This window comes from Nuphar pumila, chromosome 4, assembly GCF_984573655.1.
Source record: "Nuphar pumila chromosome 4, dmNupPumi1.hap1.1, whole genome shotgun sequence".
NCBI classification, from domain to species: domain Eukaryota; kingdom Viridiplantae; phylum Streptophyta; class Magnoliopsida; order Nymphaeales; family Nymphaeaceae; genus Nuphar; species Nuphar pumila.
In genome coordinates this window covers 6,760,387-6,778,437 of record NC_143252.1, presented here as the reverse complement: position 1 = coordinate 6,778,437, position 18,051 = coordinate 6,760,387, and the positions used below count along the sequence as shown (strand labels likewise).

General features: G+C 40.6%; 2 protein-coding genes across 2 annotated transcripts; one reads left to right on the top strand and one right to left on the bottom strand.

Annotated features, from left to right (window-relative positions):
* The first annotated feature begins 3,465 nt into the window (after nt 1-3,465).
* On the top strand, nt 3,466-8,274 carry LOC149839201 (outer envelope pore protein 16-2, chloroplastic-like). The gene is made up of 7 exons (XM_090004030.1): nt 3,466-3,703; nt 3,951-4,002; nt 4,725-4,790; nt 4,905-4,936; nt 6,236-6,269; nt 6,888-6,955; nt 8,081-8,274. Exons 1-7 carry the CDS (start codon nt 3,572-3,574, stop codon nt 8,222-8,224), a joined length of 528 nt encoding a protein of 175 aa, XP_089860156.1. The 5' UTR covers nt 3,466-3,571; the 3' UTR covers nt 8,225-8,274.
* A 4,164-nt stretch (nt 8,275-12,438) lies between these two features.
* LOC149839200 (pyrophosphate-energized vacuolar membrane proton pump 1-like) lies at nt 12,439-17,829 on the bottom strand. The gene is made up of 8 exons (XM_090002372.1): nt 17,266-17,829; nt 15,435-16,009; nt 14,715-15,094; nt 14,538-14,624; nt 14,123-14,453; nt 13,464-13,874; nt 13,309-13,368; nt 12,439-12,930 (listed from the first exon to the last, which is right to left on the bottom strand). Exons 1-8 carry the CDS (start codon nt 17,507-17,509, stop codon nt 12,724-12,726), a joined length of 2,295 nt encoding a protein of 764 aa, XP_089858498.1. The 5' UTR covers nt 17,510-17,829; the 3' UTR covers nt 12,439-12,723.
* Between the last annotated feature and the right edge of the window lie 222 nt (nt 17,830-18,051).

Genomic DNA, 18,051 nt, shown 5'->3' with positions numbered 1-18,051 from the left:
CTTTTAACTTTTTCTCTTTACTCTCTCCTTTGAGTAACTTGAGCTAATTGTGTACCTTAGATCTTTACCTTGGTCTGATATGTAAATGCAGTTCACTGTCATGATTTTACTGATACATTAGTAAAGCAATGCAATAATTATGAGTTCTTTCTTTTTAGTTCATGGAAGATGCTTCTTTGGCAATGACAAAGCGGATTCTCTTTTGTGCACCACCTAAAGCTGAAATTAAGATTATTGCCCGTCTATTCCATCAATGAACCAACCTTTCAAGGGTATTTTCCTGTTGCAGTTACACGAACTCATCTCGTTTCTTGTGGCGAACCGATCGAGCTCAAGCTGGTGACGAACATGAGCTAGACAAGCCGATCTCGAGCTGGTTTGTGTAATTGAAAGTTATTTTCTGATATTCAAAGCATTATGTAAAGATCAGAGTAAAACCCACGACCTCCCAGTTGCAAGGACAGAAGAAACCCAACTCTAACTACGTTATTGACATACTTTGACGAGCCTATACGAGTGGAGCACAATCTGCTCATGCTCGACTCGTATGCCCATACATTTTGGCCGTTGTTCAGATCAGCAAGCCCATTTTCCGAGGCTGGATGAGTTTTATGTTAGGCGAGATGAACCGCAAGCAGCTCGGTTCATTTGCCAGCCTTAGCCTGCAAAAGGTACCCACCCCTTCTAGATAATAAACTCCGAGCTAGTGCCTTGACCTGCCAAAGGTACCCACGGGTAGGAGTGTAGTGCTGGTAAACGAGCTTAAATGTTCAAGCTTATCTCATTCTTGTGGCAAGCCAAGCTGAGTTTGAGGTCGTAATGTTGAGTTAAACGAGCCAAGTTTGAGCTGGGTTGTTTATAGAAAAAATGCATTGTTTTAGAGCTGGAAAAAATAAGATAACAAAAGAAAAAGCATGTAAAATATTTCTAAAGTTTATTTCTTACTACCCAACGAGCTTAGTACCTGTTGTTCATATTCAGCTTGCCGAGCCTATTTTATGAGGTTAAACGAACTCTTTACGAGATGAACAGGAGCCCAGCCACGAGAGACTCAGGTTGTTTCCCAGCCCTATCCACGGGGCAAGCCACTGGTATGATTCCAGGGAGAATCGATCCTGGGTATGATATACCGATGATATTGATGAAACAAAGCGACTAACATGAGGATGTGCCATGCATATGGCGTCGAAAATAAACTGATTTCATAACACTCTTCTATTAGAAATAGCAAAAGCAATGCTGGACTTTATCCCTTACCTTGTGGCAGTATATTCATATCAAGTTACGTTGTATGGTTTCCACCTTGAAACATAACCTAGAATCAGACATTCTTCATTCAAGCAAACCTAGGTTTTGCAAAATAAAGTAATTAAAAGTCGTAGAAGTATGAGAAAAATAAAAGAGCGAAAAGTAATCATTTTCCGATATTTTAAAAATGTATATTTATAAAAACGATATTTATATTGAAATAATGATAATTTATTATTAAATGTATTAATACTAAGACATTTAACAAACCAGATGGGTATTGCATTTTTCATGATATTTAAAAAATATCGCCCACATTTATCATGTAGCTGCATACCAAGCATGAGTTATCATGGCGACTGTTATTTACAATTTGGACTATGGCATTTGAGTCATTTGACCCTTGTTGTGTGACTCAGATAGGGGATGCATTCATGGGCCGATACGGGCGCATTTTTTTGTTAAATTATGTTGTATATTTAATAAATGTGGAACGTATATGTTAAAATGCATATATATATATATATATATATATATAGAGAGAGAGAGAGAGAGAGAGAGAGAGAGTACTCGAACACAACTTTCTCAATATTAAGGTTTAACAAGGTTTTTTATCGCTGCCCACAAGGGCTCCACTCCACTCATCTCATCTGGTAGTGGCGCCTTGTGAATGTCACCAAGTTGACCGGAAGTCACAAGTTCAACATCATGGGTGGTGTCTCTTGCCACAGTGTCTAAGCTGGGTGTACTCTTCAGTGGGCAGGGGGAACCTAAACGGTTTTTACCAATTGGAGGCCAGTCAATGTGCTATCGGTGATTGGAGCAATTCAAGTCGAGTTTGGGTTTTGTCGGCCCAATAAAATGAAATCTCAAACCATGGTTCATGTAATTTCAGAAGCTTACTTTTACTACAAATACATATAAAACACTCGGAGCCAATCGGATATTCAAAATAAATCATAACCCAAGAGCCGATTGCGTATTACTTCGGGTAGATTCGAACCAACTCAAATAATTTTCAAATTAACATTTTTATGCTCATACTCACAAATTTAAGTTTGGGTCATATGAGTGCCTAGTACAAACCCGACCCATTTACAACTCTAATTGCCGAGTGTTTTCTATTTTGTGCCCTTATATGGGATTCTTTTTTTTTGCTTGACGACTGCAGCAAGGTAAAGGTAGTAGTGTGGAATAATACCCAAGGGGTTTGTCATAGTGGGATGAGGCCTATACCGTTTGATGGGCATTCTAGGTTCACATACTATACAGGTGTCACCTCTGGCTTGTCAACTCCCTAAGGTCGAGGGGTAAGACCTCTGAGTTTTATGCCGACATGAAGAGAGACCACTAGTATAGCAGGCTGAGCCAGCACGGGTAGGTCTCTGCGCCTGAGGCGGTTTCTCCAAGTATAAATAAACAAAGGTAGTAGTGTGGAATCCTGTTACACCCTTAATGGGTGTTACCCAATGAATTGAACGTTTTTTACGTTCGGGTGCAATATGATTGCACAAAAATTTGTGCATTAAGCACCCTATCACCCTCCATCAGGTCTTGGGTCCCACACCTGTCAAGCACTGTCCGAAGATGGAGGGAGATGGGGTGCTTAATGCACAAATATTTGTGCAATCATTTTGCACCTGATCTTTTCACAAATTTGAAAGAGGCTATTTTTTTAATCAGAGGCGCTGCATACAGCTCCACTACTGCTGGCCATCCATCTCACCATTTTTCAGGATGGACAATGCACCCACCTCAAGAAATGCCAAGGTGCATGTGTTGTCAGGCAGGTTGCTGCATGCCCATAATGCAGCAGCGCTGCATATGATGCGAGATTGGATTAAGATTCGAAAAACCCAAGAGGGTCTTTGATACTAAATAAAATGGGTGAGTCAGACCCGATATTCGATCCGGAACTAGTCCGCGTTAATCACAATTACCCAATTATCCTCTCCACGGCACGGTGCTGAGATCAGGTCCTTCGTCATTATCGCGAGAAAGAGCATTATTTTGGTCATTCACTAAACCGTTTTTGGCGCCCGACGCGTCAGCCAGCGATCTCGCGGGAGCTCCCTACGTGTCAATAACATCCACAGTACCACTTTTACCCCTCCCGTGACGGCTAAAATCTCGTTATCAGGGACCACAATTGAGAGCATATCAGTCATTTATCAAGTAATAAAAACGCAACGGTGCGTTCCTTATTCATCTTCTTCTTCCACTTCTCTGCGAGTTTTTCACTCTCGTTTTTCTTTTTTTTCCGTCGTGTTGTTGCATTGTTGGGTGCAGGAGAAGGCGTGCGAGCCGTCGATCGGTGGCGGAGATGAGCGGCAGCGGAAACCTCGAGACCAGATCGCTCCTGGACGAGCTCCGGAGCTTCGACAAGGACGGGTTCTTCGATCTCGGCCACCCTCTCCTCAACAGGATCGCGGAGAGCTTCGTCAAGGCCTCCGGAGTACTCTATTTTCCTTCCTTTTTCTGGTTTTCCGGCAACGCTTTCCTCTCTTCTGGCCTTTTATTTTTCTAGTTTTCCGAGCAGTTCCTTGGCGACATCTCTCTCTCTCTCTCTCTCTCTCTCTCTCTCTCTCTCTCTCTCTCTCTCTCTCTCTCTCTCTCTCTCTCTCTCTCTCTGGATTTGCATCGGTTTTCCGGAGATCACTTTGTATTATAATATTCATTTCGTCGTTTTCCGGTGGTTTCAGATCGGTGTCGTTCAGGCGGTGTCCCGCGAGGCGTACCTAACTGTGGTGGAAGGTAATAAACAGAGACGGATGTCAATTCCTTTGCATGCTAGGGTTATTTTAGTCATTATGACTTTTTTCCTGCGGACTTTTGTGCTTTCCTATTTTTGCCCTGTAAAAGATAACGGTCGGAGTGCAAGCAGAGCTCAAATACTTTCTCTTTATTATCCTACTTTCAAATTCTGTCCATTATGATCAAATTGTCCCTGCTTACACTCTGGAGAAAAGAGAAGTGCCAGTCTGCCGATATATGTTCAAAATATCTCCATAAAAAACGTGGTACTTTGATCTGTGATATAACTCCGAGAATTCGGGGTTAAATAGAAAATATCGTGGATTTATCTCAAGAATGCTAGCTTCGGTAAAATCTGAGTACTGTTTTTGGTTTGTATAGTTTTAATCAAAATTCGAACTTTCTTTCTCCTCTGTATTTTTAAGATGAAAAATTGGACATTCGACAAAAATATCATTTCCCGATAAATTGATTTGTTTCATCAATCTGTAAGAAGAGAAAGGGAAGGGGTACTTTCGTCTTTTCAGGAAGACACCACTGAGCTTGCGTAGACCGTCTCGCCTGTCGGCTTCGTCTGTGAGATGCGGAGGGCCTAGTGGTCTAGATGACATAAATGCCCTCCTCTGCTTTTACTTCTTCATCTCGTCAGGACCTGTTTATAATTGTAAAATGTAATACAATTACGGGTGTTATTGTCAAAATGACGTCTTCTTCTCTTTCAGGAACAAGCGCGGATACCAATGACCTCACCAAAACCAGGCGGCACCCTCGCTTGAACGACTTCAGAGGTGAGAAATTCCGGCGAGAAGTCGACTCCCCTTTTTCTCCGACGACGGAGACGGCCTGTTTCCGTCGAATTCCGGGGCTCTGATGGTTTCTTTCTTTCTTTCTTTCTTTTTCAGGAGAGACGTGCGCAAAGTCTCTGGAGGCCTTGGTAAGAACGAGATCATCCTTTTGCTTGCCAGGGTATTTCTGTAAATAGGTGGCCAGATCATCGGGTCGGATCGGTCATAAACCCATGGTGCTGGCGAGCGACCGACCTGATCAGTTTTTATCGGGCCCAACCCAAGCCCAAGCCCGTTTATAGGCCGTCTAGAATCTAGATGGCACGCGGGATCCGGGCTGGTCGTACTGGTTCCCATTGAGGAAACTTTGCTCGAATTTGGTTGGATATCCAGTCCGAATACGGCCCATTGCTTTAGTATATGGGCCGGGGGTGGGGGGCGTTTGATCGCGCGGATATAACTGTGTATAACAGTCCTGGCCCGACACTGTTGGTCGGGTGGGCGGTGTCTTAGACAAGTCGAGTTTGTCCCATGTGTTCCTTTTTATTTCTCGCCCTGGGTGTTATGGACACCATTGCTCCAAGGGGAGGGGAGGAACACCGTGTTCCATTCGTCCCACATGTCCGATGTTTGTGTCAAGTACGTGGGTTATGTACAGCAGCGACCTGTGGACACTACTGTCCGCGCAATCAAACACGTTTTTAGCTGGATTTGGATTTGAACAGTTTTTATCCGATTTGTTTTCAATATGGATCAAATCCAATCAGTGCGTACTTCTTACATGTGAACCCTTGGTGCTAACCTTTCTGCTGTACTCCATATAAAATTTCAACAGGGATTCACCTCTGCTCCATCAGATCTAGTTTGGACCTAGTGTTGCTGTGTAAAATTTGAAGTCGGATTTGGATCCAGCATGGGTGGTTCTTATCCGATTTTTTGCACCCCTACACGAGTAGTAGTTGAAGTGGGCCATCTTGTTGCCTTGAAGCCCAAATCTTGGGCTTGGTAGGGTTGGATTAAGTTGGTAGGCACATGTTGGACGTAATCGGTTCCATGTGGGTGTGTGTGGATTCATGGAATCGGCTGGAACTGGAATCCAGCTCCTTCAAAGTTCTTCCATAAAAAATAAGGCAAGAGAATTTTGGGCTCTGCCTGGGGAACTAGTAGCTGGGATGGGAGTTTATGCATTTGTTAAAAACTTGGTCGAACTACAATGGTGGTGGCTGTTTGGAAACTGGCAGCTGGAGTGGGAGTTTATGCGTTTGGGAAAGAAAATGAGTTTTGTATATGCACCAAATCCTGGATTTGATAACTACCACTTCCTAGATGAAATCGGATTACAATTGCAGCCAAGGCCGCCAATCCAAACAAGCATTTTTTTTCTCAGCTTGTGGTAACGGTATGTTATTGGTTATATGTTTGTGACGATTTATGTGTGCGTGTTTCAGGTGAAGAATGCGGGGAAGGAGTCGCTTCAGTGGGGTATGTATTAAATATTGCGCTTCTCTATGTATCAACTACATTAATGCGATATTTATGAAATAAAGCCACTTGAAATTTTTATATTTTCTTTGTGTTTTCTATATTTTATGCTGTTTATCATTTATATTCTTGGTACTTTATCAAAATTTTTATAAAAAAATCACGGGGTTTTCCCTACTCGTGCCAAAGCCACACTTGAAGTGGGTGGGGGGGGGGGGGGGGGGGAAGAAAAATGCTCTATGAAATATGAAAAATAGAATCTTCCTGCTCTGTTCTAAACGAGTTCTTGTACAAATGAAAATTTTATCCACGCGAAGAGGTGCAAGAATGGTGTTGAAATTTTTCCTTGTCGTACATCTCATGCTTCTCAAATGAAAATTTTCATATGAAGTCTCAGTTTTTGTGAAAATATTTGCGATGTCCAAACTGGGCTGAGGCTAAATTGGTGGTTGATATTGGTCAAGGTTAAAGGAAGCTTCAGTTGGTCTTAGAGAGTGCTATAATTCATGTGCTCCTAAAATGTTGGACCTGGGTCTTGAGTCTTGACCCATCAGAGCCAGCACTTTCTGGTATTTGTATAAGCGATTCCTTGACATTGACATTCCTTGATGGATGCAGGTGTAGCCGCAGGCATGTACTCAGGGCTCACCTATGGCCTCAAGGAAGCAACGGGCTCTCATGATTGGGTGAGTAGATGGAGTTAGCAATTTTACATGCAATAACTATTTGTGGTAACAAATTGAAATACATTAGGCACTTGGAAGCAATGTTATTAAAATTGGTTCACTAGGTGAATCCGTTTCTTTAAAAAACCAAAGAATCGGATCAAATCAAATTGTTTTTGAATTGGAAGATTCAAAAAATCAGAAAAATAAGCAAAAAACAGAATTTGGTCGTTTCTGAACAGGTTCTACTTCATATCAACTGATTTTGGTTCATTCAGACGATTCTAGCCAAAATTGGTCGATTTTTTTTTTTTTGGGGGGGGGGGGGGGGGGGGCGGATCTACCCCTGTTTCGAATTCTATGTCATCCCTATGTTCATATCCCTCATTGGGATTTCATTGATGCAAGTTGTTTTTAGCAAATCAAACTCCACAAATATGCTCTACATCATTCATTTTAGTGAAAATCAACATTTTTGTGTTCAGGATTTTTTGGCAACTCAAGAATCAACTTTTGACAAAACACAGGATTTTGTGATTTAAAAAATCATATTTTGTCACTGAAAAAGTATGATTCAAGGGTTGATTCTTATTAAAATCGACTATTCTGGTAACATCTGTGGGATCAGATTTGATCAAAACAACTTGCATCATAAGATTTAAGAGGGGAATAAAGATGAAGGATGACATAAGTGATGAGTGAAACTGAACTCCGCCGCCCTCGTTCACCAGGGAGACTGCTGCTTCGGATTTAGGCAAGGGATACGCACCCCTGGTATTGAACTCATTACATCTTTCAACTTGAATGCCTTAAGGCGACCCACTTAGACAGGTGTGCAAAGCCCTTGTAGACTCTTGATGCAGTTGGTTGATCTAATGTTCACCATCACTGGCGGAAACCCAGTGTAAAAGTTGCCAATATAATGCTTTGCAAGGCATTGTTCGTTTTTTCTTCATATGAAAGATCACCAAGTTCATGAACTCCAGCACTTTCTTGTGAAGAAAGGTTGGTGTTCATGAAATTGGTCACGTTTTTTGTGTGATGATGGATGCCTGGGCTGAATTATGGGTGGGGTCTCCCCATTTGATATGATGTTTTTTTCATTGTCTTCATCATAAACTGAAGGCCCGGATCTGTGGATTGCAGAAGAACAGTGTGATTGCGGGAGCGATAACCGGAGCGGCACTGGCGCTCACCACCGATAGCACATCGCATGAGCATATAGTGCAGTGCGCCATCACCGGGGCTGCGGTCTCGACTGCAGCCAACCTTCTTACTGGGATATTCTAGGTTCGGTTGTGCTTCACTTGGTGGGTGTGGACTTTGCTGCTAGAGCAGAATGAATTTGTTGGCCTTGTTGATACTTTTCATCTTTTAAAACGGTGGTTAGAGGAAAAGGAACCAACTTGTTTTGAAATGCATAAGTGTGCGCGCTCCTGTGTGTGTGGGTTCCTTGGATCGTTTCAACTAGGGTTGGGAAACAAGCTGCTCGTGGCTTGGCTCATGTGTGTGTGTGTGTGTGTGTGTGTGAAGAATGCACTCCTCTTTCTAGTTCAATTAGGGTTGGGAAACAAGCTGCTCGTGGCTTGGCTCATGTTTAAGTAGGGCTTGGAAACAAATGGTAAGTCTTAGCTTATTAGTTATTAGCATATTTTGGAGCCAACAGGATAAATGCATGATTGCGTGGGAACATAGCGATAAAATGTAAAAATATGAGCGGCTGTTTGTATTAAAAAAATTACCAGGTGAAGCTAAAACTTTTAACCCACAATGACTTTGGTGGTACTCACTTTTGGCACCATTCTTTGTTTTAGCTCAAGACTAGAGAATTATGTCACCGACCCGCCAACCCATTTAATAAATGGGTTGGGTCGGGTAAACGGGTTTTCAGGTTCGCGGGTCGGGTTGGCGGGTTGACAGATCGGGTTGGCAGGTAGGCGGGTCGGGTTGACGGGTCGGGTTGGCGGGTCGGGCAGACGGGTTGTCAGTTGACGGGTCGGGTTGGCAGGTTGACCCACCCGCCTAACCCGTTTATTAAACGGGTCAGCCGGGTTGGCGGGTTGGCATTCCCCCAACCCGAACCCGACCTGTTTAATAAACGGGTTGCGCAGGTCGACCCGTTTATTAAACGGGTTGGCTTAAGCCCAACCCGAACCCGCCTAAGAGGCGGGTTGGCGGGTCGTGTCAGAAATTGCCACCCCTAAATTCACTACTTAAAATATGCCAAACATGGTCACTTGATTTTGTTTTTGACGGTTTTACCCTTTTGTTGCAAGTTGTCACCTGGCACCATGTAAGTGTCGCCTTAAAAAATCAGGTGTCATGTAAGTTGTTTTGAAACATTAGGTGACATGCAAGTTGTCTCTTGAAAAATCAGACGCTTAAATTTTGAGGCGATAAAGGGCAAAAGTGTCAAGTAAACAGTAAATTGGCCATGTTTGTTAGATTTTCTAGCTTGTGGTTAGTAATGGTATTTCCTATAATAGTGAGATCCATCTACGTAATTGCCCAAAAAATAAACTCTGGAGAAAATTCCTCAAATACCTCTTATCAACAATACAAACAAACAAGAATATGAAATTGACATTGTTCTTAGTTTTATTTTCTACTGTTTTGCTGATAGCAAAGTTGGGGAGGTGTGGTTTTATTTTCTATTATTTTGCTGATAGCTCTGCAAGTTGGGGACTTGCACGTCGTTTCTATGATGGATTCCTCTAGTTTGTCCATTTGCCTAAGTTTCAAACTTTTCTTGAAGGAAATGCAACTGTTCTGATTGGATTTGACGTTCCACTATCTTGTTCTATGAAAGTGATAGTGATGGTAGTAGGGGTCAACGGGTTGGGTTTATCCGGACCAAACCTTGTAGGGTCTGGGTATGATGATAAATAACAACACCCGATTAAGACTCAGGTCCGGACCCAAAGGTCCTATTAATACAAGGATCCGGGTATAGTTTGTGAAATTTTATATCAAACCCAGGCCTGACCTGAGTTTCCATTAAGACCTGCAATTTTTCAATGTAAAAATAATAAAAGATAATATTTTACCAGGTATGGTATGGGTCAACCAATTAGACTCGGGTTCAAACTCGATACTACACCCAAAAATTGGGTCCAGGTCTGGTTCTACCTGAGTCCGAACCAAACCCAACCCGTTGACACCCCTCGATGGTAGTGGTGGTGGTGATTGTTTGTCACTTGGCACGAGTAGGGATGGGTAACAGGTCAGGCAGCGGGCCAGGTTCTTTTGAACCTTAGGCTGGCTGGAATCAGGTAGGGCAGGGAAGGCCAGGGTCAGCCAAGACACCAGCTCAATCCGCCCTTCCAAATTATGAACAAGGACGGCCCATTGCCCACCTCTAGGTATGAGTCCTAGAGAGTGAACAAGGGAATAGACATAGAGCTTAGGCAATTACAATGGGGTTAACCACTCTTGGCTTGAAAGTAGGGATGCAAACGGTTTGGATCTGGCACAGCTAAATATATGGGAATTTGGATCTGAATTGGATCCAGAGCAACCAAAATTTGCAAAACCTTTCATCTTGAATCCGACCCATTTGCATCTCTACTTAAACAAATGTATATATATATATATATATATATATATATATAATTTTCATGAATTTTTTGTTTTTTTTTCTCTTAAATCTAACCATATGAATGTGATCTACATGCTTGGTTTTATAAGGATCAGCTCTTCAATAGATTATGATGCATAAACGAGATTTTTTTAAGGCTTTAAAATCAATGGTAAGCACTCAAAGATCACATTTTTTCATTGAAAATACATGATCCAACAGTTGATTCTTAGCAAATTTGCCATGCTGAACACATTTATATGGTTTGATTTGCAAAAAAAAGAAACATTAAAAATGCCCGTATTTTTAGTACTCATATTTCAGTTCTCATATTCTAGTGACTGTATATATAGAATAGAGCTGTTTGAATTAACAACAGTTATTCAACCATATCAGTGGATTTCGAACTTGCAACATCCCATCACACGGTCACATACTCAAACTGCAACTACCAGACGAGCGGGGACCCTATTGGTTCAAATAGAGCACTTATATTGCAAGAAAGATGAAAAGAAGAAACTGAGGAAGGGTTTGGCTATCTGGTTCAACCGGCTATTTCACATATTGACTGCAAACTGATAACGGATCAAGTGATATGCCAAAGCAAGTTTCATCCATGTTTTGGCATCTACGCCGTTCATCCTGGCTGACATCATGAGTGGGCCCCACTATTTGTGCGATGAACAGTGGACATGAATGTCATGCACAGAGGAAACACAAAGCAAATGTGTTACTTGCATATCATCTGATCCGTGCTCCTGCAAGCTGGATACAGGAAAAGATAAAAAGAAGGGAACTAGTGAGGTGATTGGCTATCTGACCGAATTTTCATAATGAATTAATTTAATGATAAGGCACCCATTGTCCCTACCAAGTTTGTAATATATTTTTAATTGAACTTTTCTTTCTTTCAGAAAAAACAGAAAAGGTCTTTTGGTGCATTGTGTAACCATAGTTGCATTGATACTTGATATCATAGTTCCCAGGGAGTGAAATGAATACAAGAAACAATGCGTGAAGCGGGGAAGCGAGTGTCAAAAAGTAGTATGAAGCCTGAAGTAGGATTCGTTTTGGAAGCAATGTAAAAGCGTGTGAGAAACACGAAAAAGGAAACATGAGGGAATGAAGGAGAAACAAGTGGGAAGTAGGGGAAAGCGAGTGGGAAGCTAAATAATAATATTAATAATAATAATAACATGAAAAACACAAACAAGAAGAAGTGAGGGGAAACGAGTGGGAATCAAAAGAAAAACGAGTGGAAAACGAAAATGATGCAAGAGGGAAGAACGCTTCCCCTAAATGGCAAGTGAGTTTCTCCCATGCTCCTCCCTTTTGGTGGAAGCATGGCGCTTCCCACTTCAGAGGCACGCTTCCCCCTTAGGGAGGTGCTTCCAGTAACTATGGTTGATACACCCTTGTGTATCACCTATCAACACCAGATATTTGTCAAAACTAGTGTCAAAAAACTATAAACAAAAATATCAATTGTTAAAAAAATCCATCCCAATTAGTCAAGAGACATACCATTTCTAGTAGAGACTCATTTCTATATTACATTATAAATGACTATTGAAGTCGTTTCTAGTTTCTATTAACATCTCTGCATACACAAATAACAACCTCATTACTACAAAGACGCCATTTCCCTCGAGCCTTTCAAGTATTTTGACTTCTAAAAAAATTACAATACAAAAATGATTGCTTAAATATGCACATTTTACCATTTTAATCATAAATATCTTTATGAAATTATATCTCATATGAAAAACTTGTATCAAAATTTCTGGAGGTGTACCAATATGAGTTTCAAGTAAAATTTTTCTGAAGTTGTACCAATGTACCAGTGCCTCATACATGTATTGTTACCCCTGTTTCTGGCAACTACGTACACAACTACAGGTGGGGGCCTATTAGAGTCGATTTCTGCTTTAGCTTCTACAAAGTGATTTTTCAGATTCATTCATGGACATGGTTACAGACCCTTTAGTGAAAAAGAAACTTATATGATTTAACACATCTGAAGAAACATTGGAGGTCAGAATTATGGGCAGTAAGAAGTTTGTTGATATAGTCATAAGGATGGTGCAAGTGCTAGAACCATAATTAACAACAAGCTATCAGCTGAAACGAAACTGTGTCCTCTGTCCCATGATACTATAAACAAGACTTAGAGCAGAACCATGGCAGGATCTAAGCTCCAACTTCTCATGTTTCACAGCCATTTGAAGAGTATTCCTCCATGAGCAGCAAAAAATGGAGCGAAAACCAGTGATTCAACTGCCATGAGCTTGATCAAGATGTTTAGAGATGGACCGGATGTGTCCTTGAGAGGATCGCCAATGGTGTCACCAATGACAGCTGCTTTATGCGGATCAGATCCCTTTGGACCCAGTGAGCGTGCATGGTCTGATCGGCCAGCCTGATTAGTTAGAAAGCAAAATTAGCAACTGGATTTTCACATCTAGTCAACATCTACACAAAAGTTCCAGTGATAGAATGCAACACTACAACACCAAGAACTGCAGAATTTGGGTTTGATGAGCTTCCAAAACATAACAGCATGCCTCCGTACAAATAAGGTGATAAAGAATAAGTTGCAGATTAGACTGAAGACCAACCAAGATGAGTAAAAGAGAAAAGCCTAATTTTGCTCAAGCATATAAATAAGAATGTTCACGTAGAGCACCTCTTTTTTTTTTTGCATGAAAGAATTAGAAATGTAGTCAGTAATTATAAACAAGGATGCCTAGAAACAATGATACATTGGAAATCAGATGCCTTTGAACAAGAGGCATACCTCTATGTATTTTTTTGCATTATCCCAAGCACCACCAGTATTTGAAGCTGATATAGCAACCTGCAGAAACCACATTTTTTCGATATATTTATTAGACCATTTCAGGTAATTTCATGATTGGTACAAAGAATGTAGGATTAAGGAAAATAACAAACCTGTACGCCAGATACAAGCGAGCCCGCAAGTACTCCTGCCAAAGTTTCCACACCAAAGAAAGTTCCAGCAATCAATGGTGTAAGCATGACTAGTGCACCAGGAGGGATCATCTCTCTCAATGAAGCATCTGTAGATATCTTTACACAGGCTGCATAGTCAGGTTTGGCTCTTCCTTCCATGAGACCAGGAATAGAATTGAACTGTCTGCGAACTTCTTCTACCATTTTTAAAGCTGCACTGCCTACACTTTTCATGGTCATGGCTGAAAACCAGTAGGGAAGCATAGCACCGATGATTAGTCCAATAAAGACCTTGGGAGTTAATACATCAACTGTCTTTATTCCGGCACGACTAACAAAGGCCCCAAACAAAGCAAGAGAAACGAGTGCAGCTGATCCAATCGCAAATCCCTGGGCTCAATAACAAAGACATCAGTATTGAGCAAATAAAAACAAAGAAATTTAGTTCAAAATTAAACAATGACTAATTCTTAATAGTGAACAGGACTTCAAAACATAGATGCAGACGTACAAATAATTAGTATGAATTGATAAATGAAATGATTCATATTACAATAATAAAGCTTGAAACTGGCATAGAACACAAAAGTGAGCATCATTAAAATGTGAGTGGGGAGTTCAATAAGAAGAGCATTTACCTTGCCGATAGCAGCAGTAGTGTTTCCAGCAGCATCAAGAGCATCCGTTATGTCGCGGATCTTGTGGCTCATCCCTGCCATCTCTGCAATTCCCCCAGCATTATCACTAATGGGTCCATATGAATCAATTGCAAGGCCTGTTGCAATAGTGCTAAGCATTCCAAGAGCAGCTACAGCAATTCCATACATAGCAGCCAAGCTGAAGCTCACATAGATGGCTATGGCAATTGCAAATATGGGAATTATTACAGACTTGTATCCCAATGCCAGGCCAAAGATGACATTGGTAGCTGCACCTGTCCTACATGAATCAGCCACCTCCTGCACCGGGCTGAAAGATTCAGAGTTTGACTGTTAGATACTAAACATATCACCAAATCCAGGAATAAAACAATAGAATATCAACAAAGCTTGCCTGTAGGCATTGCTCGTATAGTATTCAGTTGTATATCCAATAGCAAGGCCTGCCCACAATCCAATTGACACACAGAAGAACAGGTACCTGTTGGAACATAACAAGTGTTAAATCATAGATATTGAAGTTCTCTGACAAAATTCCAAAGTATTGCAGTATAGGCTCCCAAAATAATACCAGTTCTTTACAGTTTTTGTAGAACCAAAATTGAAGAGGGTAAACTCTGATGGTAGAGATACAAGGCTCACAGCAGCAATGCCAACAGTCATCAGGACTGTGGAGATAACAAGCTGCCTTTTCAGTGAGGGTTCAATCTCTGAGACATTCTTGATCTCAAAGATATCAGTTGCAAAAAGCGTAGTGATCAAGCAAACCAAAATCCCCATTGAACTGATAATTAGAGGATATGACATAGCAGAGTAATCATGGTTGATGCCAAATGAAGAAATGGATGCAACAAATAGTGCAGCACACGACGATTCGGCATAAGACCCAAACAAGTCTGAACCCATTCCAGCAATATCTCCAACATTATCACCTACATTATCTGCAATGACCTGCAACAAGACAAAGCAGTTATGGAGAAAAAGGGAAAAAGGCAACAACAATAACAGCAACATGGAACAATACAAACTGGACTAAGATGACTGCATTTTGGAGTTGGTTTTTAAATGAACAGAACAGACAAACATAACAGAAAACTTGTTCTTTTGAAGCCTGAAATAAATTATCTTGAGCAGCATACAATTGCCACCAACCTCGACAACATACTTTGCTCAAACATGAAGATAAGGACTATGATAGGTTGGTAGAAAAAATAAATTCAATTTTTACTTCAAAAAAACATTGAGGGAACAAATAAAATTGAGTGACAATCATGAGCTGAAAAATAATTACAGCAGGATTCCGTGGGTCATCTTCAGGGATATTTCTTTCAACTTTCCCTACAAGATCAGCACCAACGTCTGCAGCTTTTGTATATATACCACCTCCAACTCTTCCAAAGAGAGCCATGGAAGAACCACCTAGGCCATAACCAGTGATAGATTCATAAAGTCCCTCCCAGTCATCACCATAGTACAGTCTGAAGAGATTGATTGAGATATACAGGACAAGAAGCCCATTGGCAGCCAGTAAGAAACCTATTACAGCACCAGACCTGAAAGCGGTGATGAATGCCTTCCCAACACCTTTTCTTGCTTCCAGAGTTGTCCTTGCATTTGCAAATGTTGCTATCTTCATCCCGAGGAAACCGGAGAAAACGGATGTCAAAGCACCAAGCAGAAATGCAATAGTGCTGAAAGCAGCATTTGCCAAAGCAGGCTTACAGAGCTTTTGAGGATTATAAATGCAAGCTTCGCTCTGCGTACTGAACCCCTTGACGGATCCGAGGAAGAGAAAGATGATCACACCAAAAACAGCCATGAAGTAACCCAGATACTTGTATTCAGTGAACAAAAATGATGTTGCACCTGGATTCATCATAGTAAGATAACTACAGATAAGAAATTCTTGTTGAAGAATGAAATTACAAGATAGCTGTATTGTAAAATACTTTCCTTTTCAAATACAAGTGCAACAAAATGTGATCCATGCTTAGCAATCAAAAAGGCTTCTAGAGGGTAAAAATAGCAACAGTTTACTTGCCAATTCTCACAAATGGACAGAAAGAGAACATAATAAACATAATTACATAAGAGAAACAAAAAGACTGGAGCAAGATTTGATCTCAGATGAACGAGCAAAATATAACATCAAATGAAACACCAACAACTAATCTATATAATCAGAGCTTTCATAACTGTAAGAGACTTCTGACTTCAGCCAATTCAGTACCATACAAGAGCACAATCATGGTGAAAAGTTGTGGACAGAAAACTCATATATTCCCACAAATAGGACCAAAAAAAAAATCACACAAATAGAAAGGCGTCACGATAGATATCTGACATTAAAAAGAAAACTACGAAGTACAAACAACAAACCATGGTACACCCACAACCAAAAACAGATAGAATATATATATATATATGTGTGTGTGTGTGTGTGTGTGTGTGTGTGGAGAGAGAGAAAGAGACTCAATAAGTTACTATTATAAAATAAAATGCAAAATAGAAAAATCCCAAATTTTCTATGTAGATCGTGACTCTACAGCCACAGAACTTAGGCAGAGCATCCAATAATTGTGTCAACAAAAGAAAACGAGCAAGGCCCTTAAAAAGGAAAATCCTAAAAGATACAAAATGAAAAACATTCAGAAGAAAGTTGTATAAAATGTAAACAAAAAATATCAATAAGGCAAGAAACCAGTCACCATCTCCTTTTGAACAATAAAAAATTGCATCTTTTCTGCAAGAGCTACCCAAATTATAGGCTCACGAATTCACACAGATAGCGAAGGCATTCATAATGCAATTCAATAAACCCCCAGGACCAGGGAATTGTGAAAAAGAAAACAAATAATCAATAAAGAACAAAAAAATATTGTACAATATTTTCTCTAAAATTATGCAAGAGAACCAGAGAATACTATGAAATACACACAATAAACAAAATAAAATTTTCATTTGTCAAAGAGCATTAAAAAACATAAAAACCATCATTTTTTTTAACAGAACAGATTCACAAATCTGAAGAGTTGACCAGGACAGCCATACTAACAAAAATCCAAATCAAACAACTCAGAGTCTCCGACTCAGAACAAGAAAAATATGGAATTCTGAATTACCAACTGATATTGCATTCTGAATCTCAGCACACTTGGCGATAACATCAGTTGCATCAACACTCTCTTCTTCATCCGCAAGCAACTTGTCACTGGAACCATTGTGCACCCCACCATCCAATTCAGGGGACACCTTAACCTGTGATACCAGAAACCATTGCAAGAGAGCAAAACCAATCCCAACAAGGGCTGCAGCTGGTATTAGGATCTGTGTCAAGGTCTCTCCCAGTAAACCTGAGCTAGCCATCACAAAGATTTCCCCGTACCACCAACCAACAATTTAACCAAATAATAACACTACTGTCCTGCAAGAAATGCCTTCATCAAAACCACCAACACCAAACTTCAGAAAACACAAGATCACTCAACCATTAAAACCACCCTCTAAGAACCAAGTGGGTCTCTCTCTCTCTCTGTCTCTCTCTCTCTCTCTCTCTCTCTCTCTCTCTGTGGAAATATACCAAATACACCAATATCTTGGGTTCAGTTTGTTTCTCTCTCTCACACACACACAAACACACACACGGATTCGTTTTCTATTCTTGTTTGGAGCTTACGCAGAATACTTCAAAAATCAACGTGTTGCTTCTTATTTAACCACTTACTAACTTGAAATTGCTATGATAGCCCATATGTTTCAATTGACAGGACAATCCATCTACCTTTTCAAATAGACTTTTTTTTTAAGTGTATCGGTTGTAACTAGAATGGTACTCTACAAGAACCGAGTCCGCTTGTGACTTGGCTAGTAGGACCTGATCAACTTACCTAGGTCTTGCCCTTGAGTTT

Coding starts and splice junctions, on each gene's coding strand:
- LOC149839200 (XM_090002372.1), bottom strand. CDS start 17,509: ATGGCTAGCTCAGGTTTACTGGGAGAGACCTTGACACAGATCCTAATA. Junction 14,625..14,714: donor ACAAAAACTGTAAAGAACTG/GTATTATTTTGG, acceptor ATGTTCCAACAG/GTACCTGTTCTTCTGTGTGT. Junction 13,875..14,122: donor CTACTGCTGCTATCGGCAAG/GTAAATGCTCTT, acceptor TATTGAGCCCAG/GGATTTGCGATTGGATCAGC.
- LOC149839201 (XM_090004030.1), top strand. CDS start 3,572: ATGAGCGGCAGCGGAAACCTCGAGACCAGATCGCTCCTGGACGAGCTC. Junction 6,270..6,887: donor GAAGGAGTCGCTTCAGTGGG/GTATGTATTAAA, acceptor TGATGGATGCAG/GTGTAGCCGCAGGCATGTAC. Junction 6,956..8,080: donor CAACGGGCTCTCATGATTGG/GTGAGTAGATGG, acceptor TGTGGATTGCAG/AAGAACAGTGTGATTGCGGG.